Source organism: Eublepharis macularius, chromosome 12 (genome assembly GCF_028583425.1).
Source record: "Eublepharis macularius isolate TG4126 chromosome 12, MPM_Emac_v1.0, whole genome shotgun sequence".
NCBI classification, from domain to species: domain Eukaryota; kingdom Metazoa; phylum Chordata; class Lepidosauria; order Squamata; family Eublepharidae; genus Eublepharis; species Eublepharis macularius.
This window is the reverse complement of record NC_072801.1, coordinates 79,647,182-79,672,494: the sequence shown is the minus strand read 5'-3', so window position 1 is coordinate 79,672,494 and position 25,313 is coordinate 79,647,182. Positions and strand designations below refer to the sequence as shown.

The 25,313-nt window shown below is 54.2% G+C and overlaps 2 protein-coding genes and 1 non-coding gene across 3 annotated transcripts; all 3 read right to left on the bottom strand.

Annotated features, from left to right (window-relative positions):
* Positions 1 to 1,219: 1,219 nt before the first annotated feature.
* Positions 1,220 to 8,117, bottom strand: EIF4A1 (eukaryotic translation initiation factor 4A1). Its single transcript, XM_054995165.1, has 11 exons — positions 8,087 to 8,117; positions 6,635 to 6,683; positions 6,264 to 6,396; positions 5,611 to 5,750; positions 4,742 to 4,910; positions 3,926 to 4,035; positions 3,684 to 3,827; positions 2,950 to 3,087; positions 2,425 to 2,514; positions 1,980 to 2,059; positions 1,220 to 1,869 (listed from the first exon to the last, which is right to left on the bottom strand). The coding sequence occupies exons 1-11, from the start codon at positions 8,107 to 8,109 to the stop codon at positions 1,725 to 1,727; spliced, it is 1,221 nt and encodes a 406-aa protein (XP_054851140.1). The 5' UTR covers positions 8,110 to 8,117; the 3' UTR covers positions 1,220 to 1,724.
* LOC129340769 (small nucleolar RNA SNORD10) lies at positions 4,115 to 4,252 on the bottom strand. Its single transcript, XR_008598072.1, has one exon. It is a non-coding gene; the product is annotated as a small nucleolar RNA SNORD10 (small nucleolar RNA).
* Positions 8,118 to 10,806: 2,689 nt separating the features above from the next.
* Positions 10,807 to 25,008, bottom strand: SENP3 (SUMO specific peptidase 3). The gene is made up of 11 exons (XM_054995134.1): positions 24,891 to 25,008; positions 22,456 to 23,429; positions 21,761 to 22,063; positions 20,545 to 20,656; positions 19,864 to 20,011; positions 17,005 to 17,052; positions 16,235 to 16,312; positions 15,773 to 15,910; positions 14,295 to 14,378; positions 11,951 to 12,001; positions 10,807 to 11,538 (listed from the first exon to the last, which is right to left on the bottom strand). The coding sequence occupies exons 2-11, from the start codon at positions 23,414 to 23,416 to the stop codon at positions 11,428 to 11,430; spliced, it is 2,034 nt and encodes a 677-aa protein (XP_054851109.1). The 5' UTR covers positions 23,417 to 23,429; positions 24,891 to 25,008; the 3' UTR covers positions 10,807 to 11,427.
* Between the last annotated feature and the right edge of the window lie 305 nt (positions 25,009 to 25,313).

Genomic DNA, 25,313 nt, shown 5'->3' with positions numbered 1-25,313 from the left:
CCCTTCTCAGTAGTTCCCCAGGCCCTCTGGCAGAGGAAGTCCTATCCCAGCACAGGGCACCATCCTGAGAATGAGCTGGACTCGCCAGTAACTGAATGCAGGACCTCCCAACATGCCAAGCATGAGCCATGGTCCCCGGTAAAAGGAGCCTTACACCAAGTCAGACTCTTGGCCTGCCTTGCTCAGCTTTGTGCACTCTGGGTAGCAATGACCTTTCTTAGCAACTCTGCCCTGAGAACTGTTTCCATAAGGATTCCTGCCTCTGCAGATCTGCAAAAAGCTGCTTGTCTGGGTTTCTAAATCAAGCCCCTGATGGCTCAGGGAAGGTTCTAGGGAAAATGGCGAAGCTTCCATGGAGCAGCTCCATCCAAGCCAGCCCACGCCCGGTGCTCAGCAGCACCCTCCTCAGGTGCCACTGCGTCCCCAGCGGGGCTCAAGCCCAGCCCCTCCTCCTCCTCCTCCTCCTCCCAGTTACCCAATCCCCTGCTCTCCCAGCATTTTGCAAGAATGCTGCAGCAACCCAAGTAGGCCAGCCCTGGCAGGCACCCACACCATTCAAGGAGGGAGGACCTGGAAGAGAAGAGGCCGACGGTCACCTGCAGCCTTTCTCCCAACAGCCACTGAACCCCAAGCCGCAACCCACTGGTGGGCAGCACCATTCGGCCTTTGTTCTGGGAGCCTGCTAACATCCCAGCCCAGGGCACTGGGCGACTCAACAAAGGCCAGGCTTCCCTTCTCAGGATTAATGCAAAGCAAGGAAGACTCCCACCCAGCTCAGCCAAGCTTCTGCTACCTCCCCTCAGTGACCCTCCACACCACCATCACCGCTTTGTGAGCAGGCACCTCTCACCTCCCTTCGTACTTGTACCAGCAGAGAAGGGCCCTGCTCCCTGCAAGCTGGGCAACTAGAAAACCACGGAAGCCTGTAACCCAGGAAACAAACCTGGGCTACGGGCGAGGTTGCTTTTCTGCGAGGTGCTCCAAGCTCCAGCAGGATTGGGGGAACCCATGCGTGGCAAGATCCAGGCTGGGTTTGCTACAAGGTCCCCCCACCCCCAACACCCTTTTTAACAAAACCACCCAAAGCAAATGAGTTTCTCAAGATCACCTTTATTTTGGTCACTGTAACTTTCCTTTTGAATAAATAATAGCTATACAAAAAAGTAAGGTTGCACGCACTAATTTTTGCCATATGAAAAAAGTTCAATTTTTTTTAAAAAAAAAAAAAGCATGGTGGGAAAAGTCTAGTTTCATATGGAGAAAGCAATCTTGGCAATTTGTTTGAACCACTGATTTTAGGCAGGGAGAGAAGAAAACCATGACTCTTGGTGAGGTAGGTTTTGGATTCTCAAGCTTTTTTTTTTTTAGCACCACAATTCCGGCAAAGGTCAATTCCAAAGACTACAAAATCTCTCGTTATGGGGGGCAACCCAGCCAAGAGGAGAAAAGACTGGATGCCAGGAGACCCCAAACTTCCCAATCTGACCTCAAAGGGCACCTGGGCTCCAGATTTAGGGGCTGCTTGGACAACTGAACTACAAGATGAAGTCACAAAGAAGAGGGGCAGAGAGACAGAAAAAGCGCCAGGAAAAACACTAAAAAGGTTTCATTTTGCCTCCAAAAAAGTGACATTTATTCAAAAGGCAAGAAAACTCAAAAAATAGAAAAGGGGGGATTCTGGGCCCAATGGGGGTAATGGGCACATCAGACCCCCAAGAGGCAGCTCAGATGAGGTCAGCCACGTTCAGGGGCATCTCCTCGATAGAGGTGTTGTAGAACGTCTCAATGTCGCGAAGGGTGCGCTTGTCTTCTTCTGTCACCATGTTAATTGCCACGCCTTTTCTGCCAAAACGGCCCCCTCGGCCAATCCTAGGGTGAGAGGAAAAGGAAGGGAAGAAGTGTGGAAGGGGCTGTCTAAGAAAGCAAGGGTGGGAGGGGAAGGCCACTGTGATCCAACCCCCCAGGGGCCTCTTGCTTACCTGTGGATGTAGTTCTCACGGTTGGTTGGCAGGTCATAGTTGATAACTAGGGATACCTGTTGGACATCAATTCCACGAGCCTGAAAGGGAAGAGACGGTTGGCAACAGTTTTCCCCCTTCCAACGCTCACCAGGAGCAAGTAGCGCAAGCTTTTCAGGCACAAGAGAGGCCTGCTAGTGAGAGACTGCTTGTGGGCAGCTGCTGCTAAATGGCAGGGTGCCATACTGGCCCCTGCCTGGTGAAAACAGCAGCCCCCCCCATTCATATACCAAGGAGCTACAATCCGCCAACAGCACACAGCTGACTAGGCAGAGAGGGAATCTCCTTGGAGAACAGAGCCTGAAGTTCCAGTCATCCCTGTATGCAAGAAGTGATCCAACCCCCAGTTACCCACGTGATGGCCATGAGCCGCAGCCCCGCAGTCCTATCCCAATTCCAAACTTACCAGCAAGTCTGTAGTGATCAAGACGCGGCTGGAGCCAGAGCGGAACTCCCGCATGATCACATCTCTCTCCTTTTGGTCCATGTCTCCATGCTGCAGGGAGAACAGGAGTGGTCACGGGCTGCCAGTGGCCCCCCCCCACCCTCACATAGGGCCGGCGAGTACACAGGACTCCCTCCTTCCCCTTCAACTCTCAACACGGCCCCTTCAGAACTCCAGCTACCCCACACGACTCTCTCTTTTCCCAGCGTGTAAGTTCTGATGATGCCCAGCCAAGGCTGGCAATTAGAAGACACCCTGCAACTGATTTGCAATTCCCTCCCCTTTGGCCAGCAAAACCCAATCACTTGCACAACCCCGTTAACCTGGCTCGTGCTGTGCCATCTCTGCCCCCTTCCATCTTGCACGGAACCAGCAGCACGGCCTCAACTGAAATCCCACGGACCTCCTCCCCTCAAACGTGACTTCACGGGAACCTCCAGAGCCACCCTGCTCCTCCCTCCACAGTGCCAGCACTCATCCACCCACCATAGCCGAGACAGTGAAGTCCCGGGCATGCATCTTCTCCGTGAGCCAATCCACCTTCCTCCGGGTGTTGATGAAGATGACTGCTTGCGTGATGGTGAGGGTCTCGTAAAGGTCACACAGCGTATCCAGCTTCCACTCCTTATTCAAGAAGGCAGTGAAAAGTGGTTTCAGAGGCACACACCCAGAGCTCCATGACTGACACACAACCAACCTCCCTGTTCTCTAGCAATAGAGCTCAACAGACCCCTCTGGCTGCTGAGGACCCACAGAATGCTTGTTGCTGATAGATATTGGGGCGGGGGGGGGATTTCAAACCTTTTGATACAGGCCTTTCCAGGCCACCTTGGAATTATAGCTTAGAGGGAAAAAAACCAAGGATTCTGGTCTGAGATTCACTTCTGCCATCCCAACAAATAGACATGCACTTAAGCGCTTGCAGCAAGCGGGCTTGCTCTTCTCAACTTATAAGGCAACTGCCTCTTTTATGTGTATCTTCTGCTTACAAAGCTAGTCCTAAAGACCACTACTGAGAAAGAGCCCAAGCTTTGGTGCAGCTGTTGCTGCAGCCTCACCAGAAATCTGCACGGCAGTGAGCTGTGGCTCACAGAAGCTCCGACCCTGCCACAGATTTTATGATGTCTTCCAGGTATTACTGGACTCTTCCCTTTTCTGCTGCTGCAGACAGACTCACACAGCTACCCATCTTGATCTATCAGAGATACGAAGGCGCTCACCTCCCTCTCCACGTTTATGTAGAACTGCCTAATCCCCTCCAAGGTCAGCTCCTCTTTTTTCACCAGGATTCGGATTGGGTCCCTCATGAACTTCTTGGTCACTTCCAGGACGTCCATGGGCATGGTGGCAGACAGCAGCACCACCTGGGGATAAAGAAGAGACCGTTGCATTATTCCTGCTTCAGATCAACCTCAAGCGGCCCACCTCAACCCGTTGCCAATGCTCGAGCTGCACCCCATACCTGTGTGTTCCCACTCAGTTTCTGGAATATGTCATAGATCTGGTCCTTGAACCCCCGGCTCAGCATCTCGTCTGCCTCGTCCAACACAAACATCTTAATGAACTTGGGGGCTGCAAAGACAAGGAAAATTAGAGGAAGCTGTCAGCAGAAGGAGCTTCAGCGGGGCAGGGGCACCGCAGGCCACCCGCTGTTCTCAGGAACATTCTCAGCTGTGATCATTGTTCCCAATACCCTGCAATCCTTCCCCAGTACAGCAGAACGCTGGCTGGGAAGAAAACAGGGGTTTGTGGGGTCAGATGACACGCATGGGGTTGATCATCACAGAACAGCAGAGAGAAGCGTTAAGAAAAAGTCAAATGCCACAAAGAAGAATGTGCCACTGAGTTGAAGACAACACGTGGCAATCCTATCCACGGGGCATTCCAGGCAAGAGACAAGCAGAGGTGGTTTGCCATGCCATGCCAGGCCTAGCAGCCCCAGTCTTCTTCACTCACCTCTTCAATCTCCCACTAAAATACTAACCGTGGCCTACGCTGCTGATCTTCCAAGCTCTGACCAACTCAGGCTAAGCTGGGCTATCAGGGTGTTGCCAGTTCAAACACGCACCAAAAGTACTTCCCATAATTTACTTCAGCTGAGTTATCAAATACTTTGCAACGCACGGAGATACTGAAGCCTAACCCAACCTTCCTCCCAGGAGCCAGACAAGCTAGCTCAAAAATCAGACGTGCCGATAGCAGATCAACGAGCCCAAGCATCGCATCATGAGCACAAACACGGAGCGCTGCTCTGAACACCAGCCCTTGAAATACTTACACAGGTACCTCCTGTTCAGCATGTCAAACACCCTGCCTGGGGTTCCAACGATGATGTGGGGGGCTTCCATTTGCAGTTTCTGAACCTCGGCACGGACGTTCGTCCCACCTATGCAGGCGTGGCAGGACGCCCCCATGTAGTCTCCCAAGGCCATCACCACCTTCTGGATCTAGAGCAGGCAGAAGAGGGGCCTTGAGACAACCTGGCAGAGGGAGTTCCCCCAGCTGCTGCCACCCCAGAGTAGCTCAGAAGGGCCTGGAAGGTCCCCAGAGTGAGTAACAGCACCACTTTCCAGAAGCCTGTTAAGAGAACTCTTGTTCCCCTCGCATGAACCAGCATCAGCAAAGAGACCGTACTGGGATGAATAGGGGTGACTGTTGTGCCCCTGCTAGATCTAAAGAGGGACACCACTGCAAAGGTGCCTCTTTGCCCAGTTAGCAGGGGCTGGAACACCATCAGCAGGATCTAATTCCCTGAGCCCCAACATGAACGGTTTCTCGAGGTCTCTGGAGCATACCCAGTACATCATCATTCCCAAGCTCTAGAGAAAGGGAAGCTGAGATCCAAAAGCCCCAGTCCCATGAGTGAAGCAAATCGACGGGACCCTAGAGGCAGGGTTTGGGCACTCAAGGAGGCAATGGAAGTGATGGCGAGGCTGCCCAAGGCATCTCTCAGGCTGGGCTATGGGGGGGCCCTCCATGATTCACCAGCCAGCACTGAAAAGTATGAACCACACACAAGACCTCTCTCAAGAAACTCTTGCTACTCAAGTGGTGCATGAATGGATCGTGGTCGACAACTGGCATGTTTCAGTGGTTGTACCTTCTGTCGCTGTAGCAATGCCAAGTCCTGCTGCCTTTTGATCTTACCTGCTGAGCCAGCTCTCTCGTGGGGGCCAGAACAAGTGCCTGGGTGGCCTTCAGGTCAAGCTCAACCTGCTGCAAGATGGAAATAGCAAACGTGGCTGTTTTCCCAGTTCCAGACTGGGCTTGAGCAATCACATCGTAACCTGGGCAAAAGAGAAGAAAAAAGAGCAGGTCACACGCTGTCAAGACAACACCAGAGAAACTACTTGACCCACCTCCTGCAAGCATCAGCTACAGGGACCTTCCTTGTTGGAACAAACAAGGACTGCCGATATCCCCGAGAGATACAAAAGACCCCAGGGACCCAACATCCCAAGGCACCATTTTGCCCAGCAAGCAGGGAACGAAAACAGCGAGTTGAAGGGATGGAGTGCCACTGTAGCCGGGGAGGACCCCAAGGTGCAAAGGAACATGTTTGACACGCAAGAGGGCCTTGTTCAGGGGTGGGAGAAACACCTCTTGCGGCTCTCTCCTGGAGAGATGCCAGCAGTCAGAAAAACTAGTGCTCGACAAGACAGACTAAGGGCCTGACCTCTGATTTTTTTTGATACACCTTCAAACTTGAAACATATGCTCTTCCACCTTGGGTTCAAAACACCCTCCCCGCATCTCACTCTTTCTCCAGAAGACCCAACGATGAATTTGTATCATCTCACCCTTGATACAAGGGAGAATGGCTCGCTGCTGGATTGCAGAAGGCTTCTCGAAACCATAAGCATAGATTCCTCGCAGAAGAGACTCAGACAAGTTCATGTCATCGAAGCTGTCAACAATCTCATTCCAATTGCTCTGTGTGCAGAAGCAAAAAAGAAAGGATGAGACCCTACATGACACCTCATTTCTTCAAACATTAGTAATTTTGGATTCCATCCTTCATCCTCTAAAGCAGACATCGTAACAGAAATACTGCATCTCTTTATAATCAGGGTACCCCAAGGCTCTTCCTATATCAACATGGCAAAATCTGTAACCCTTTAACTCAACTGTATCACACCATTCTCCTTTAATGACCGCACCACGCTCTCACCTCAATGACACCATCAGGATCCATGCCTTCGGGGCCATTGTCTCTGGATCTGGGGAGAAAAACAAAGACAGGAGACATCACAGCCTTCTCTGGGCTAATGTGCTCAGTCCCTTCCTTCACCTGCAGCTCACGCAGGGTCTTGGCAACACCCCAACTCAAAGCCTTCAAACCTCAAAATCTAGTAGTAGTTTCACCCAAGATTTCAACTCCATAATACTGCTGAGTACAACTGCCAACTGAGTAAGGAGGCGACTAAGGGGTACAGGTGGCACAATTAGGAGGGAGTTCAACAGATTTCCAGGGCAGCCATTTTCTCCAGGGCCATTGATCTTTCGTTTGGGGATCAGCTGCAACTTCGTGAGAACTCCAGGCTCCGGCTGAAGGTGGCAGCCATGGCTCTGAAGCTGGCCGCTTTCCCTCTCCGGCAGGGGTCATGTCAGTTAACGCTGGCGGCGACGGCCTTCAATGGCAGCCAGCCCAGCCCCCTCGAGCGCCTCCCCTACCTCCAAGCCTGCCGCGAGCCCCACGTCGGCCAGTTCCACAGGCCGGCCCTGGCGCCCAGGCAGCGGCAGCCCCCGCCCGCCCACGTGCCGGCCTCCCTCCTTCCGCGTCTCCTTTTAGGGGCAAAGAGCCCCTCCCCTTGCTCTTCTTTGGCCGCAAGTCCATGACGTCACGCCGCCGAGTTCCCGGATGCGGAGCGGCAGGACAATGGGCCAAGAGGAAAATGGACGCGCCCGGGGGGGGGGAGGTTTTAAAGAGTCGTCGGATCCCCCCATGCTCCGAAGTGGACTCGCCCACAGGGCTTCGCGGCGCGAGGACTCTCCCCCAGGAGAATGGAAGAGACCATCGAGGTTGGGTGGGGGGCGAGAGGGTGGGAAGAGGCGAACGAACTTCGATAGCCCAAGATGGCTGCGAGAAGGAAAAAAGGGCGACGGAAGCGCGCCCGGCCGAGCGACGGCATCCGCTCAGAGCCACCCCCCGACTGCGGATGGACCCTCCCGGGAGCCGAAAATCGAGGGGGGGAGCGGCGGCAGGACCACCCCCAGCCGCATCCACCGCCGCCTCTCTCTGCTCGAGATGGCGTCACCCGTAAGCAGGCCAGACGAAGCGGCTACTCATCCGTCAGAGTGCCCGGGCCCATCCGCCGCGCTCTTCCCCTCACGGAAAAATGGTCTCGGCCGCAAGAAGCAGAGCAGAGAAATCGGGCGGTACCAACGCGCAAAAAGGGGGGTGAGGAAATGGAAGTAGGCCGGTGGCCTCCGAGGCCGCGAGCCACGTGGAAGGAGGAGAAAGGCCGCGAGGGGGGGAAGGCGAAGGCCACCCCCCGGAGAAAAAGATGGCTGAACATTGGGGGCGCCAACGTCCGCCTCACCCCCCCGGCCGGAATGGCAAGGTCCGCCGCAGGGAAGGGGTGGAGGCAGGGCCCGTCGGGGGCGCGCAGCTCGCACTCACCGGCTCTCTTGACTCGCAGACATTCTCGGGGAAAAGTCTTGGCCCCGCCCGCCTCGCGGCCCCTTATAACCGCTACGCAAAGCCCGCCTCCTGGCCCGCCCTCATTGGTCGGCTTCCCTGCTCCCGCCTTCCCACTCGGCGCTTTCGATTGGTCCGTGTGTCTCTTCTCCCCCACCCGCTCCTCTTCTTCTACCCCACCCTGCCCAGACCGGCTTCGCTCCCATTGGCCTTCGTCCGCCTCACGATGACGCCACCGCACGGACTGCGGCGAATGGGCGGGGCCGAGCTTCCAACGGTTGGTCGAGCCGAGCGCGTGACGTAAAGGCGCGAGGAGGCAGAGGCGGGGCGGAAGGGCGCAGCGATGACGCAGGGAGATGCTGGCAGCTGATTGGCTCAGAGGCAGATCAGTTAGAGGCGAGCTCAGCCAATGAGGCAGCAGGCCTCAGAGGCTGGCGAGAAAACTCCCACGTGGTGGGGCCTCGGTGGGGCGGGAGGGGATCACCGCGTCCGGCCACAAAGGGCCAGACCACGCCCACTGGGGGCACCCGTTCACACGCGCACGTGAACGACTTGCGGGCCGCCCTCACAGTCCGCGCTGAGAGGGGCTGTTCTTGCCCCGCCCGTCCCTCGCGGTTTCGTGCCCCGGCTGTGCCCGGCACCGTGCCCGCTTAGCCGGCCAGAGGCAGGACCTCCCGTTCCGCTCTGCCCGCGGCAGTCAGCCGCCCGCCCGCCAGCAGGGGGCAGCGCACACGTGGCGCGTATCGGCGGGGCCCGCCGCAGAAGCCCCGTATGCGTCGCGGCTTCTCCAGCAGGCCTCTCGCCGCGGCAGGCGCGCAATAGAACAGGCCCAGGCTGCAGCCAGCGAGCGACGAGCGCATCCGGGGCTGGGCAGGCCAAGGCGAGCGCCAGAGGAGGCCCCTCCCGGGCGGGAGACACACAGGCCCTTCCCAAGGCCCCCCCCCCAATACGTGCTTCCCGGGGCTCAGGCGGCATTTCCTTGCCAACCCTCGCGAAAGAGCCGGGCGCATTTTTGTGCCCCCCCCCACCTGTAAGGTGCCCCCACCTTATGTGCAGGGCAACCCTCGGTCACGCCTGGGTCGAAATTCTCCCAGAGCTCCCGAGTAGCCAGCTAGGGGCCTCCGGCAGGCCCAGCGGGCACTCTGCCGTCACCCCGTCCCCAAAGCACAAACAGATGCACCCCTATTTCATCTCCCCCCCCCATATATAGAAGCCTCTAGTGCGATCGCGGGGGGAGGGGGGCTTTCTCCGGCCAGCAACAACCTTCCCCAGCGCTGGGCTTCCCTTGCCCCCGTGTCGCACCCCATTACGCAACTGCACAGAAATGCCGAGTGTCCTAAGGGATCGTGACAGGGACGCACCCCAAGCAGGAACGGGTAGAGGCCATGCTGAGCTGTTTCCAGCGACGTCCAACGGCTAGTTTAGGCAGAAAGGTTTGGAAAGGAACTGAGCGCACTGGCTGGCCTCATGGGGCCTTGTTGCAGCCCCACAAGAGCAGTAGGAAGAGTAGAGCAGCAGGTAGTCAAGAGCAGGTTTTTGTTTGCCAAAAGGGCATAAGGAAATGCTAGGCCCTGCCCCTAGCATTCCGAGCCGTCAAAAGCCTCAAGGGCCAGGAAAGCAGGCCTCTGCTCCAGGGGAGGGATTTGCCCTTTGCCTCTCTCCGCCCCGGGACTCCCGTAGCCCAACCAACTTCTGCCTATGTTACACAATTCATGCATGGCATGAAAGAGCAGAGAGCCATAAAAACAAGCCCCTTTCCTCTGCTGCTAAGCCCCCCCCCACACACACCCACACCCGACACCCACTCAATAGTGAAAAAAGCCAAACTAGAAACTAGAACGTCTTCAGCTAGCCGCCTCCTCAGGGTCCCAATCCTTAGGCGTGTGGCTTTGCACCGAGGACACTTAGCCTCAGATGGCACCTAAGAGGAGGAAGATTTGGCCCCGTCATTTCATAGAATCATAGGGTTGGAAGGGACCTCTAGGGTCATCCAGTCCAACCCCCTGCACAATGCAGGAAATTCACAAATGCCACCACACACAAACCCAGTGACCCTTACTCCATGCCCAAGAGATGGCAAAACTCCATCAGGATCCCTAGCCAAACTGGCCTGGAGAAAATTGCTACCTGACCCCAAGGTGCCGCCGTCCAGCCTTACCCTGGGCATGTAAGAAGGGGCCACAAGAACTAAGCACTGATGTAACTCTTCCTGCCCTCCTCCGAATTTTTGTTTTGAATCTGTGACTTGCATTTTAAAAATTCTGAACTTGCTTTGTGCCATGTATTGTCGAAGGCTTTCACGGCCGGAGAACGATGGTTGTTGTGGGTTTTCCGGGCTGTATTGCCGTGGTCTTGGCATTGTAGTTCCTGACGTTTCGCCAGCAGCTGTGGCTGGCATCTTCAGAGGTGTAGCACCAAGTCTTTTGGTGCTACACCTCTGAAGATGCCAGCCACAGCTGCTGGCGAAACGTCAGGAACTACAATGCCAAGACCACGGCAATACAGCCCGGAAAACCCACAACAACCATTGCTTTGTGCCACTTTCTGCAGTTAGCCCCCTAGAGAATAAAGAACCGAATAAAGAACCGTGGCAGGATTAAAATAGAAATTACATCCATGGCGGCCCCAAGGCTTCCCCAGAACACACTAGCCCAAGGACCGCTGGGAATGGGGCAGGGGGAGGTCCACCACCACTTGCATGCTTCTCCAAAGAATGCTTTTTATTACCCACAATGGTAGCCATCGTATAAAAAAAATGCTTGTTTCAGTTCTCGGCCCCAGTGTGTAAACCTGTTCCCCCACCCCCACCCCACTTTTCCAACTCCCAGGCCGGCCCTTGGGGGGGAAAACCCACACATCGTTCACTGACACGAGTAACCAACAAGGGAATGAAGTCAGAGGAGAAAGGGAAACCGACTCCTCCCCCCTCTTCCTGGTCCCCGTTCCAGGGCTCCAACGTCTCTCTTCCATTTGGAGTGGAGTCGTTCCAGAGGGTGTGTTTGATACATGTCCCAGCCCCTCCCTCTCCAAAAGAACCAACTTAAAGAAACTCCACCCTGGGTTAGGTTTAAATATGAAAAAGGGGGGGAAAGACCAAGAACAGAAAAAAGGGGTAAACTTCGGTTAAAAACATTCCCCCCAAAAGGAGTCCACTTGTCAAACCTCAGAGTTCCAGTCATCCCCAAGTCCCCTTGAGTACACACCCAGACCTGGTGGCATTCAGAACCTCCACCTGGCGAAGTGAGGCAGAGCTTTTGAGGGGCTGCTCCCAGCTCTGGGAAGGGGAATGGGTTGTGTATGTGGGGCTGAGTGGGCACAGGCCATCACACAGTCAGCTGGCAGTGACACATCTCCTTGTACATCAACCGGCGGAGTTTCGGCATGTCTTGCTGCGTGAACGTGAAGGGGAGGCCCAGTGCCAGGAATTTGGAATACTGCAAACGAGAGAGAGAAGGCAGGAAGCGTGTGAGCCTCGGCTTCCCCTGAATCGAGTGGGGCTCGCTTACACTGACATCCACAGAAGCATCAAAGCTCTTTTCATCAGATACCTGAATTCTGGAATGTTCATACCCTGGAAATCTTTTTGGTCTTTTAGGTGCTACTGGACCCGAATCTTGCTATTCAACCGCAGAACACGACTACCCACCCTAAACTAAACAAGCTTGCACCTCCTTCCACCCCCAGAAGTATTTAGTACACTATTTTCAATACCCAGCATGAGAACTTTTCTGGAACAGGAGAGGGGGAACTTGCCCCAGCCCTCTTATGTATTCTTCCTTTAGCAGTTTTAGATCAAGCTTTGTGTGTACGCAATGTGGGGGAGCAGGGGTTGCTCCTGTACCTCACCTGCAGGACGAAAGCTCCACAGTCGCTGTCGTTGTTTTGCCTGGCAATGTTCTGAGGGGGAAAGAAGAGAAGTCAGTCAAAAAGTTTCCCGTGTCCCTATTGCAGCAGCATTCCAAGGCCTCCCCTCTTGGGCAGCTGGTTATAGCAGTATTTAGAAAGTACACATGCCACTTTTCAAACCTGCTTGAGTCAGGTCACATTCAAGCAGTAAAACCCAAACCAACTAAGACAATTAAAACAAAACCAAGTCAATAAAAACAGTAAAAAAGAAAAGCAACCCAGAGCACGAAAGTGCAAACAAACAGTTGTCCAAAAAGAGAGCGATACGACATTCTTCAGATTATGAGCAGACCATAAACAAGATATAATCCTTTAGCTGAAAGCCTGGGTAGAGAAATGTGTTGGCCTGATGATGCCTGAAGGAAAGTAAGAAGCAGGTGAGCCTTGAGGGGGAGGGCACTCCAAAGGACAAGCGCCCACCACCCAAAGAAGCTCTGCAGGAAGGAGCAGAGAGAGCGGGGCTGGAGAAGACAATCTTCAGTGGTGGGCTGGGCAGCTCGGGAAGAGCCAGTTCTTCACTGCCACATGTAAGTGACTCTACCAAACATCCTGCAGCCCCACTGCTTCTCTCATCTCTCCCTGAGATCACAGCCTCCTACCAGGTGCAAAGCAAAATGTTGCTGGGCGACCACAACCCTCAAGCCGGAGGAAGTCACTCAGCACTCTGGGTCTCAGGGGGCTGCCCCCATCCCTTCCTCCTGGACTCTCACTTCTGTCTTCCTTGCCTGCCCAACACCAGGATTGTGGGCAGCTCCCCTGCAGCTCCTGTCCTTTCTCCCAGGGCTGCTGCAGTCTGTGCTGCATAGGCACGTGTCACTTAGCCGGAGGCGCAGGGAAGGCACGGCTGGCCCGACAAACCTTTCAGCCTGCTCCAGTCCTTACGCTGGAGAAAAAGTACAGCAGGTGACTTTACACCTGTCTGAAGCATGAGCCTGGCCACAACAGAAAAGCAGGCCGTTCTCTTTGATGGTGGGAAGGGGCACAAAGAAGGTGGCATAAGGATTTTCCTTTATGCCTCCCTCCTTGCCTGTTGCGGGGACAAGGTTGGAGTTTCTAGGTTCCAAACTCAGGGCACAGCAGCACAGGCAGGGAAGCTGGACTGAACTGATTTCCCGTGGTGGTAAGGGGTTGATGTATTCCAGACAGCCTTCATATCCAGCCGATCTATTTAGCTGGGACTGGCCAAGGAACACAGCAGGGCAGGTCTCGCTTCTCCAAGCACCCTGCCCACAGTGGCACCTCTACTCCGCTGGCAGCACCCTTCACCTGTGGGTTGGTTCACACCTCTCTGACACATTCTCAGGCATTTTCAGTGGTGGCCCCTGCTTGAGGGAGGGAGGGAGGCACACTGGTTGTCTTTGCTGGTGCCCTTTCGCAAGGCTTGCAAGATGTGTTCTGGGTGGCATCTGTCAGTGGTTGATTACCCATTAGGCTGGTGCTTTGAAAGCTGTTCTCCCCCCCACCCCCCACCCAGCCAATTCATTCATCATCCTCAAGGTGCAGGAGCAGCACAACAAGCACAACAAGCGGATGACGGGAAAACCGGGGACCTGATCCACTCCTAACCCTCCCCTTGCATCTGGCACTGCCTAAGCGCTCTGCTCAAGGACCACAGAAGCATGGAAGCCCCTACCGCCGCCTGTCGTCTCTACGGGCTCTCCTGGCTGCCATCACCCTGCACAGAAGGTCTCAGTAGCTTCCAGCCCAAGCTCTCTGGGCACGTCAAGAGTCCTTGGATAGCTCGAGCCATTCTTTGCCTTTCATTATTCAACTTCTCTCCTTGTAAACCTGCTATTATTGTGACTTACTCCCCTCAAAATTTTCTGAGTTCACCATCTTCATGGTCTCGGTACTTCTGCCGAACTGGCCCCAGGTGGTTTGTCACATTATCAAGATACCATTTTACAGGCATTGTTGCATCACACTGCCCTGACTGGGTACATGCTCTTAAACATGGTTTAAAAACTCAAGTCTTCCTTATACTTGGGCTTCCTTAGTATGAAAGTGGGCTTATTCACACAGACAGGTATTTATAGTCCATGCGGTCCCGATCACTGACAGTAACACGGAGTTTCCAGCCCTGTAGAGCTTAGAAGTCCCAGATGCAGGTCTCCAGGCCAAACAGTTTGGAGCATTCTACAAGTCTGAACAATCCAACATCAGCTCCTGCCCCAGGGACCCTGGTCTGTCTCGGGACAGTCAGTCACTGGATTCCTTTTGCAAGGAAAAACACCAGAACTGTCTCCATGCATAGCTCACAGAGTGCTAGGAGAAAGATACTCACCATTTGGAAGATGCCTTTCCACCCATCTCGGAAGTCCGGCCGGTTCTTCTTGTCTGCTTCAGCCTGCAGGTACTTGTAGATGTGCTGGAGAAGGGAAGCAGGAGAGAGACATAGCGACAGCATTCAGACACCACCAAAGCCCACCTGCCAGGCACCAGTGACAAACCCCAGTTGGAGCACAAACCCCAGGACGGCGGCTTCCTGCCTCTTCTCTAGCGTGCCAGTGGCCTGGTGGCTACAAAGGACAGCATCACTCAACCAAGGCTGGGTTGTGAATGCAGGTTTTATAAACCAGTTGCAAACTCTACTCAAGACTCAATTTGATGCCAACCACCAAATCTTAATATCACAGGACTGTCTGTATTCAGATGTCAAAACCAACTAGGATTGAATCTAGTTACCAGGATTTATGGCGAGTACATCTGTTTGTTCAGGCCTCCTGTGGCAGAACTCCCGTTCTCATTCCCGGACACTCACTGGTTTCCAGGCAGTTAACACTCCCAAGTCCTAAGTACATGAATTACAAAGCCGCTCTCTCTTTCGGCACCCGAGAAAATTAAGTACTCCAAAGTACCTTCTTCCCAAAGTGTTCATTCCACAGTAAAAACTTAAGCGAGGGATGAAACATTTGTGCCTTAGGCTCTTCTGTCAAAAAAGTGCAGATCTCTTGAGGCTGCCACAAAGAACCTCCACTGGCACCCAGGGCTCATTTCCAGGGGGAAGGCGCAGTTCCGGCAGTTCCCCCAACAGTCAGGTAGACCTGCTCACCTGACTTTTGGACATTTTGGGCCGTTTTGGCCTCGATTGGAGCCGAAACGGCCCGGATTGAGTTGGTGCCCGGCAAGAGAACACTCCCCTGCCTGACACCAACCCTATCCTGACCATTTCGGCACTAATCCGGACCAAAACGGGCCCCAAATGGCCATTTTCAGCCAGGATCGGGGCTGAAAACGGCATGGATCGTGTTGGAGCTGGGCGGGGGAACCCTCCACTGCCCGGCACTGACCTGTTCCGGGCTGTTTTGGCCTTGACCCCAAATGGCCGTTTTTGGCCATTTGGGGCCCGTTTCACCCGGGTTCAGGGCCAAAACTGCTAGGATTGGGTTGGTGCCTGGCGGGGGACCCCCTCCCTCGCCCGGCACCGACCCATTCTGGGCCCAATCCAGGCCAAAACTTGCCCAAAATGGCCATTTTGGGACTGTTTTGGCTTGGATTGGGGCCCAACCCCCCCCCCGGTCTGGCAGCAGCCAAATCCCGGCCATTTTGGCCCGATCAAGGGGCGTGGCACATGCTAATGATTTATGCTAATGAGTTCCTGCAGCTCTTTTTCTACAAAATGACCCCTGCTGGCATCACAAAGGATTCTGGATTTTTTTTTAGAAGGCATAAATCACAGTGCAACCAGCTTCAAACAAGTGGGAAAGCGCAGCAGGGGTGTGGCCTCCAGCAGGAACGGGACAACAGCTGCATTCCCTTTACCTTGGGACACCGTCGGTTGAGAGTGCGCTGGGAGTCCAGGTATGTGATTTTCTTCTGCTTCACTTCTACGCAGATCAGAGACCAGTGGACCTCCAAGTGGATTGGGATGAGAAGCAGCTCCTTGTTGAAGATATCCACCTGTGGGGGCACCACACGGACTGAACAGCCTCTTTCTGAAGGGGGAGATGGCAGGGGGAACCTTCACCTTGTCAAACCGCTAGAGACTGAGGGGGGGGGGGGTAGACTGAGAAAGAGTTGTGGAGGGAGGCTCTACACACCAAAGCCCCCAATGTGTGGGGAAACACACAGTTCCGAGTGTCCAGGCCAGGGACAACTCCCTGGCATCTCCCTGCCTGGAAGGAAAGCCGTTTCCTGCTCAGGCCATGATAGCAGCCCCTACTCTACCCACACCAACAGCAGGCCCTAATGCATCCCAAAGATGGGTTCTTGGCCATGACTTACATTTTTGGTCCAGCGTTTGACTCCGTCGTACCCCTTGGTTCGTAGCTTATCGTAAAAAAAACTGTTGAAGAAATGAACCTGATGGGAGGAAAAAGGAACCATTGTGGTTTGGTGAGGGGAGGCTGCCTTATGACCTTGGAAGCAGGGACAGTCAGGAGAGCAAGAGGTCAGAGGAACTGCAGTGGGGGGGGGGCTCCATGATTCATGTGCAGGTGACACGGCCAGCAACATCCATTCACGTGAGCAGATCACAGAGAGTGGCCCCAGAAGAAAAGGATCACGGATGGAAGCCGGTTTGGTCAGCGAGCTGAAGCATCGGCCCCAACTGCATCATGCCTCTGGCCGCTTTCGGAACAAGGAACGGCCTCCACCCCAAAATGGTTGCTGCGGGGCTGGGACCAGTCATAGAGTGACCGCCCTGGTGTTCCGAGGAGGATCACAAAATGTGGGGTGGCTGCAAGCTAAACATTCCCCAGCCATGGAGGCTGCCGTTTCTGAAGGGCTGCTCCCAGCAGAGGCAAAGCCGGCGCCCACCTTCCTGGGTTCTTCTGAAGCACCTCCTGCTCCAGCGAGGAGGAGGAACACCAGGACTGGCCACTGACTTTGGGGAAGAGGCAAATGGCTGGCAGGAAACCAGTCCGTGGCACAGCAGGTGGGGTGGGGGGAGGTTTTCCCATTTGGGGCTTACAGAAACGACCCAGCCTTTTGGTTCCTTGCAACCTGCCCTGCGCCTCCTCCCTGGTGCAGCAAGCTCACCACCATCAGCTCACCTTCTCTGGCACGGTGTCCATGACAAGGTCCCCGTACATGTTCATGACCTGTCCAGAGATGGGAGGAAACGAGGCATTACATTTCTGTATACGAGACTCTCGAAAAGCACAGCTGCTGCTCTCCACCAAGATGGCGGCGCCCCTCCCTGAGCCTCAGCAGGCATCGTAACCATGTGAGCAATGCTCTTTCGGAGTAGTTAGGACCAGGGATCTCAAGTCCTGCATCCTGTTGCCAGCAGCAGGCCGATGCTCCCAGAAAGCCCAGCAGCACAGCAGGAAGATGACAGCCTCTTCCCCCTGCTCCTTATCCCTCCGTAATGGAGCGTCATTAACCCATCACAGCCAATGGCAGACTTGGCCATTAACTTGCCTCACCCCACCCCCGGAAAGCCTCACTGCATCCTGAGGCAATGCATTCCTCTGTTACGTACGCACTGGGTAAAGAGCAACTTTGCTTCTCATACAGTCAAATGTGCCTGAAGTTCCTAGTCTTGTGAGTGCTCCACCCTGGGCCTGTTTTTATTATAAATCCATCACTCCCCACCTCCCCCAGACATCTTTTTCCTAAACGAGAAAATCTTTCAGCCTTTCTTCCCAAGGAAGGGGCTCCCATCCCTTGATGGTTCTTGGCCTGGAAGAATTCCCATATCAGTTAACACAGAAATCCGTTTGAAGTGATCTTCCCACTGTCCAAGGGGCAGATGGATCATGTGCAGACCTCCGCTAAGGAGCACAGCCAGGTGACATGCCCGTTCAGAGCAAGGTGGACAGAAGGGCACTCAGTACCCCGTAAGAAGCCACTGCACTATGGATTTAGGGAACGGCATTACAACCTGCCCATCCGACTTCAGCCCCTTTCCTAGTAATGCCTAGCATGGTGTTCACCTTTTTCTCTGCTAAACACTGTGACACGCCTCCCCCATCTCTTCCAGACTCCATCAATGCCTACAAAAGGGTTCTTTGACCCAATGTGCTTCACCTTACCTTTACTTACAGCAACACTCACTTTCCATTCTGTGCCCTTTTCTGGGTCTTTCTAACCCAAGCTGAACCAGACCACCTATCCTCTTATCCCATGACTGCAGTCCCACCCAAGCCTCCGGGGCTCTACCACTGAGCCACGCCCAGTCCCACCCTTGGTGCACCTCAAATCCCTGCTTCTCAGCAACATGCTTAGGATACAAGCAGGTAGATATTGCCATTTACTCAGCACTTGCATCCGCAGGAAATGTACTTGGGCAAGGGGCCTTGCCGAAACTTCACTGGAAGTCTAGGCATGCCTACTGAATCAACCTCTATCCACATGACAAGATGACCCTCAAAGAACTCCCATCGGGCTGGCCAGGTGGCTTCCCTTGGCAGAAGCTGTGCTGATTCTTCCTTTGCAAGGCTTGTTCTTCTACGCACTCCGTTCCAGGTTAAATACTTCTTTCCACCAATTTACCTGGAACCAAAATTAGGCTGCCAGGTCCAGAATTTCCTAGCCAACACTAGTGGGCAAGCGGCATCGTTTTGCAAGGTCATTTGGCTCCTTTAAGAGACCTCTTACGTCATCCAGCAGAGTCACTTGCACATTCGTAAACAGCTCAGCATCTCCCATCAACCTGGCTCTTTAGACCCCTTACCAGGCACAGAGAGCCAACGTTCTGCAGAGCAAGCAGACACAGCACGTGCACTCGGCTTCTCTACCACCGTCTCATCTCCCTTTCACAAGCTCCCCCGCCCCTTCCTGGTTGGCTTCCTTCTTCTGAGGTACCTAAAGCAGCCCTTGACACAGCTTCTTCAGGCCCAGGAGCCAGCCCAAAAGTTCAGGAGCTCAAACTCATTCATTTCAAATACATTCATTTGTTGTCATATTAAGAACGTTGAATGCTGCTGCTAAGTTATACACGGGGCTGCTAACTGGCCTGGAGAACAGTATCATTCCCCTTTAACAGAAGATTAATGACAAGTTATCAGGTAATGTTATTTACGTCTATGGCACAAAAAGCTTCAACCGTCCATTTCTACTCATTAAGCTTCTATTAAAGTGAAAGGCCTAAGCTAATGGATTCCAGTGGGATAACCATGTTAAATTTGGGTCATAATCCTGTGTATATAATTGGTACACCAAGCCTGAATAAAAACACATTTGCTGAATCACAGGATTATGATTCAGATTTACACAATTATTATTAGGCCTTTGTTTGAAATCTATAACCTCTACCACCCCAACTCCATGCTTTAAGCTGAAAAGAAAGTAATTCTTGGGTATTTTTCTTTCTTTTCTTCCATTCTAGTTACACAGCAGTCTAGTGGCAACCGTTGGCCTGCCTTCCAACATTAACTTACACAAAAGAGGCTTGGAGCTGCAAAAGTTCATGTTGCAAGAAACCTCTTTTAGCCCCCATAGGATTCTCGTCTTCGTTGACACAAACTTGACACGGCCATCCCACTGGAAGCCATTCGTTTAGGTCCAGTTGGTTTACCTTCCGGTGAACCAAACGGGTGTTTTATTGCCCAGAGGAGTCCACGGGCAGGATGCCTGGCAGAACCCAGGAAGGCAAGCCCCCCTCAGCTGGAGCACTTCCGCACCACTCGGTCAAAGCACCTCCCCGCTCAGGAGCCTGCAGCAACCTTGCAAAGCGCATCCCCCACTGCAGGCGAAACGCTGAGGCCGAGAGCGCAGCTGGCCTCCGAGTTCTCAAAGGAGTCCACGATGCTCACTTTGGGGACTGCCCCGTTTGCAGCTCCAGCCGCCCTACGGCACAACCCCCTACCACCACTGGCTCTGCCACACCCACACCCACCCCGCCCCCCAGCCACCTTGCTTCCTTGCCCTTTAAAGCTCCCTTTCCTCCCTCTCCCTCCTCTCCATACCTGATCATTGAGCCAATTCGGCCCATAGAGCGTCTGTAGGTCATCCATAGTGAGGACGTGGCGCTTGTAGGTGACCCGGAAGGTCCGCACCACGGCGTTGCCAGGCATGCGCTGATAGGACTGGATCAGCTGGTGGACCAGGGCTTTCCTGCAGGGCCCAGAGTGAAAGCGCAGCGGGTGACCCTCTTGAGTCAGCAGCGAAGCACAAGTTCTTCCACACACCCATGAGCCTCGCTGTGCTATATCTTAATTTTTAAAATTTATTTGTACCCCATTTTTCTCCCCGATGGGGAACCAAAGAGGATTAATATTGTTGCCATTCTCCTCCATTTTACCCTCACAAAAACAATCCTGTGCGTTAGGTGAGGATGAAAGTGAGTGACTGGCCCAAGATCATCATCCAGTGAAAGGTTACTTGACTCTCATGCCCTTCCTAAAGGACACAGAAACCCAGACGACCGGCCGCTTATATCCCACCCCGCAACCCACCACATGGCTCTCATTCACCATGGATTCCCTCCCCCCCACAGTCACCTAATCTAGAGGAGGGCACTCCCCACCTTGCCAGCCCCCGAGGTGGGAACTGCTTGGCCACTACTGGAGACAGCAATGGATACTCCACAAGATGACTCCTATGCTCACACAGCAATACCGAGGGAGGGGAGAAGAGAAGAGTCACACCTCTGAGGTGTGGAGAACTCCTGCTGGAAGATGTCCTCCAGCTTTTCCACAACTTCATCTGTGCTGATGGGAATGAGGCTGCCGTATGTCTGCAGGAATTCATCCAATATGTCTGGTAGGAAGAACAGAAGAAGAAAACTGAAGCCACACCCATCTCTCATAATCAGGCTAGAGGGTGGGCGAAGAGAAGCAACGAGGGGGCACAACGCAGTCTTATAATAACATTCGATTTATATACTGCCCTTCAGGATGACTTAACACTCACTCAGAGCGGTTTACAAAGTATGTCACTATTATCTCCACAACAACAAACGTCCTGTAAGGTGGGTGGGGTTGAGAGAGCTCTGGAAGAGCTGTGACTGACCCAAGGTCACCCAGCTGGCTTCAAGTGGAGGGGGGCATCAAACCCGGTTATCCAGATTAGAGCCCCACGCTCTTAACCATGACACCAAATTGGCTCTCTTAACGATGAAGGCAAGTTGATCTGCCTGCAAGGAAACCCTACCCAAGCCAGACTGAACTCTATGAAGGAAAAGTGAAGGACAAGCGACTCCGCAGGCGTCCCTAAACCCCCAACTCTCTTCCACAGCCTCCTACTGAGCTCACTTGGATTTCCTGGCTGCTGAAGAGGGCCACAGTGCTCAAACTGGGAGACTCATTTCAAACAAACCAACACTTTCTAAGCAGCATGCAAGAATTCGGCCACATTCACAGCTTCACATAAAACAAAACCTCTGCTCCCACCACCTCCGATCTCCCTCATTTCACACAGCTCTTCCCTGCCCTTCTTTGTAATAGATCCAGAGGAGTTAGCTGTGTTAGTCTGTAGTTGCAAAATAGTAGAGTCCAGTAGCACCTTTAAGACTAACCAACTTTCTTGTAGCATAAGCTTTCGAGAACCACAGCTCTCTTTGTCAGATGCATCAGATGATGACGCATATGATGAAGAGGGCTGTGGTTCTCGAAAGCTTATGTTACAAGAAAGTTGGTTAGTCTTAAAGGTGCTACTGGACTTCTTAGTATTTTGCTTCTTTGTAATGATTTTAAATGCCTTTGCTTCCCCACAAGAGGACAAGGGAACAGGAGGACAGACTGCAACTGGCCTTGGAAGAAACTGCATTCCCAAGATAACCCAGTTTTTCAGAACCAGAACCACCTTGGGCTGGGCAGGTTCATATGCCGCAAGTGTGCCCGCTCCACTTGACACCAGCCTTACTTTGCACACAAGTGAGGTGCTCCTCCCTCAGTGGACTGTGCTGGGCTGCCTTCTCGTCCAGCTGCTCCAGGCCACCTTCAGTGGGCAGCTCTGCCTGCTGGCTCCCCATTTCTAGCCTGATGCCAGAGGGATCCGGTGTCCTGTCCTTGTCTCGGGGCCCATGGAAGAGCTCCTCAGCCACATGGCCTCCAATGCTACAGACATTGCTGATGAGGATGGTTGCATCCGTGACTCCAGGGAGGGAGCAGATATCCCCATCAGGAGCGAGAGAGGCAAAGCCATTGGGAAGGGCATCCTGGGGGCCTACAGAGAGAGAGGGAGAGAGAGACAGTCATGCGATTGGTGATCCAACAACTGGCCCATAAACAGATTTGTCTGATGTCTCTCCACACCTGCCCACAGCGGCTCACAACACTAAAACAAAACTGACCATGTCAAAATCACGAACAAGCCAATAAGTGTCCTTCTCATCCTGCAACCTGAGAGGCAGGCTTGTGGAACGTTTCCTTGTGAGCTCATGTCAGAACTGCAGCTGCCTACCCCATACGTTTCACTGTTATGCAACACCGGCTCAAGAGTAAACATCTACATATTCATGTAAGGGCATGCATTCATTAAAAGCCAGACTTTAAACTGCACTGAGTGTCCTATATATTGTGCTGCAACAGATTCAAGGGCGATCACCCAAGATTTACCTCCATCTCCATCCAGGCCGTGCTCTGCCTCTCTGAGCCTCCTAGTCCGGGGGGAGGCCTGGGCCCCCCCAGCAGGGTACTTGAGCATGGCAGCTGCTTCTTCATCCATCTCCACAGCTCCAGGATCTTTGTCAAAACTGACCCCCTGCAGCTCCACATATTGAGGATAGGGGGATGTGTCATCTATCAGGGCTCCCAGCAAGCTGAGCCGGGATGCTTGAGGTGAGGTTGCAGAAGGGGGAAAGGCCCCATCCAATTCATAGTCCAAGTGGGGCTCAGAGGGGCCGGGTCGACGCTTGGTTCCCCCCGGACAGTCCTCCACTCCCAACAGGCAGTTTTTTTTGTAAAGGGGAAGGTGATCATCATCGGGCTGGGAGCCAGGGGAAAGGGAGAGCGAGGAGCGGGCCCGCTTTGGCCCTCCTCGCCGGCGCCCTTTAGAGGCCAACTTGCCCCACAGCTTCCAGTGGAAAGCCAGGGAGGAGCTCTTCAAGTACAGCAGCATGCGGAAGGCCCGTAGGGCACGCTGGCGCCTGCGGCGGAAATAGTGGCGCCTGGGGTTCCTCAGCAGCTGTGGATGCCCTCTGGGATTCGATCCTGTCCCTACTTCAAATGGCCAAGCTCTTCCCCCACTCCTTGCAATCTTCCCCCGGGAGGCTTTGCTCCTGGAGGGGTCAGCTGTGCCTCCTGCAACCCCCCAGGTGGACATGCTGGGAAGAGCCCACTTTCCTCCTCCTTCATCATCTTCTTCATCTTCTTCACTGCCAGAGGACAGATGGTCAAAGCCCAGGGGCTGCTCCTTGCCACAAGCCAAGTGCCTACTTCCTTCCAAGCAGCCACCATGTTTATGCTCTTGTTGGCCCCACTCCTGGGAAGATCTGCGCAGCTTGCCTGGGGGCCCAAGGGGGCTGTGGAGGCCATGGGATGACCCCCAATACTTCTTGTCTTGAATAGTTTCCTTCATGGTTCCAATGTGCCTGTACAAAAAGAGAAAAATAATAAATATTGCATTTCAAGATGGGTAGCTGTTTTTGTCTGTCTGCTGCAGCAGAAAAGAACAAAAGTTCAGTAGCACCTCTAAGACTGACAACATTTGTGGCAGAGTATGACCTTTTGTGAGTCACAGCTCACCTCTTCAGATGCACAAAAGTGCATATCCTACTAAAAATGTTGTTAGTCTTAGAGGTGCTACTGGACTCTTGCTCTTTTCTACTGCTACAGACAGACTAACACAGCTACCCATCTCCATGGAAGGCACCACATTTAGCCGTTCAGAATGGGAATTGCATTTCAAGTACCAGGATTATGAGGAAGGAGTTCTTGTGCTCAGAAAGCAGAAGACAAACTGTACCCACACAGTACTTCACTTCATCGCCATACTGGCTTATTCCATCATCTGTGTGGTTCGGTACACAGCTCTTTTGATATCTTTCACCCCACGTCATTCTTTGCTTTGAAACGGACCACACCTCTGTCTACAGGACCAGGGAAGATGTTGTAAGTGGGAGGGCTTGACATGCCCTTACCAATGTTGGATTGCTTGTTCAAGACCCCTGACCATACTACTGGCACACATAAGGGCTTAAAAGGCATGAAATCCTGTTGCAAGAGAGGCAGATTACTGGCTGGCAAAAGCAGAGAAATCACTTCAGCTTCCCAAGCATACGAACCCAGGAGTTAGCATTAAAACGTGGGAATTATCAAGACGCCAGGCCCAGCTTCAGCCTAAGCTTCCATTGGCCAAGGGTTAGCTGTTATATTGCTACCTTCTCACATCACCACCACCAGACCACTGAAGAAAAGGGGGTGCTGGGCGATTCCTCCCCAAGCCCCCTGCAACATACAACCACCTGCATATCATGCCACTCCTAGCCAAAGGCAGCATCCCCACCTCCCTCACTTTCATAGGCAAGGGAGTTCCCAGGGGTCCGTGCCCTGAGACTCCCGGACGCCGAGGAATTCAACCCCAGGCTGCGCAGCCAAGATCGCGAGTGGAAGAAGAGAGGCCAAGGAACACGCGACGGAAGCCAGCGCTCCCCTCTCCTCGGCAGGACGACCCATCACAGCGACTCCTTCGCGCGCTTTCAGCCTCAACACGCGTTATCTTGCTGCCATCCTTGCAAGGCAGGCCAGGGTTATTACCCCCTCTGCTCATAGCGCAGACTGGGGATGAGACCGAGGCGAGACGCGGCAGCGCCACAAAGCCAGGAGACCCGGTGGAATAGGGGGGGACCCGCGCGACCCCCGGCTGGGGAGGGGGCGTGGCCAGGGGCCTGCTGCGGGGGAGGGGCGGTGGGGTGCAGCGCCCCGGAGGGGAGGGGGAGCGCGGGGGGGGGCGGGACCCTCCAGGACTGGCAGGGAGGAAGGCAGAGGCAGCTACGGCGGCCGAGGGGACCCACTTGCGGCGGGGAGGGTCTCCCCACGTAGTGGCGCCTCACCTTGTCCGGCCGCGAGATCGAGCGGGAGGCCGGCGGAGGGGGAGGCCTCTCGCTCCAGCTCCCAGCAGCGTCGCCGCCACCTCCTTCCCTCAGGAGCCGCCGCCGCCACCGGCGCCGCCCAAAGGCGTCATCAACCAGCGACGAGAGGAAAAGGCGGGGCTACCGACGGCCAGAAGGCAGGGACGTTGCGTCACGACGCAAAGCATCGACCTGCGCCGCCTTCTCCGCGGGGAAAGCGCACGGCGCATGCCCGTGTTGCGGCAGCGGGATCCGTCATCGCGTGGCGCCTCAACGGGGCTGGGCCTGCGGGTCGCGGAATACACGAGTCAGCCGCGCGCGCGCAAGGCCTCCGCCGATCATAGAGTTGGCGGCTGGGCCGCTCTGGCCGGGTGGATTCCGCGCGGCGCCTCCCTTCGCAGCGGA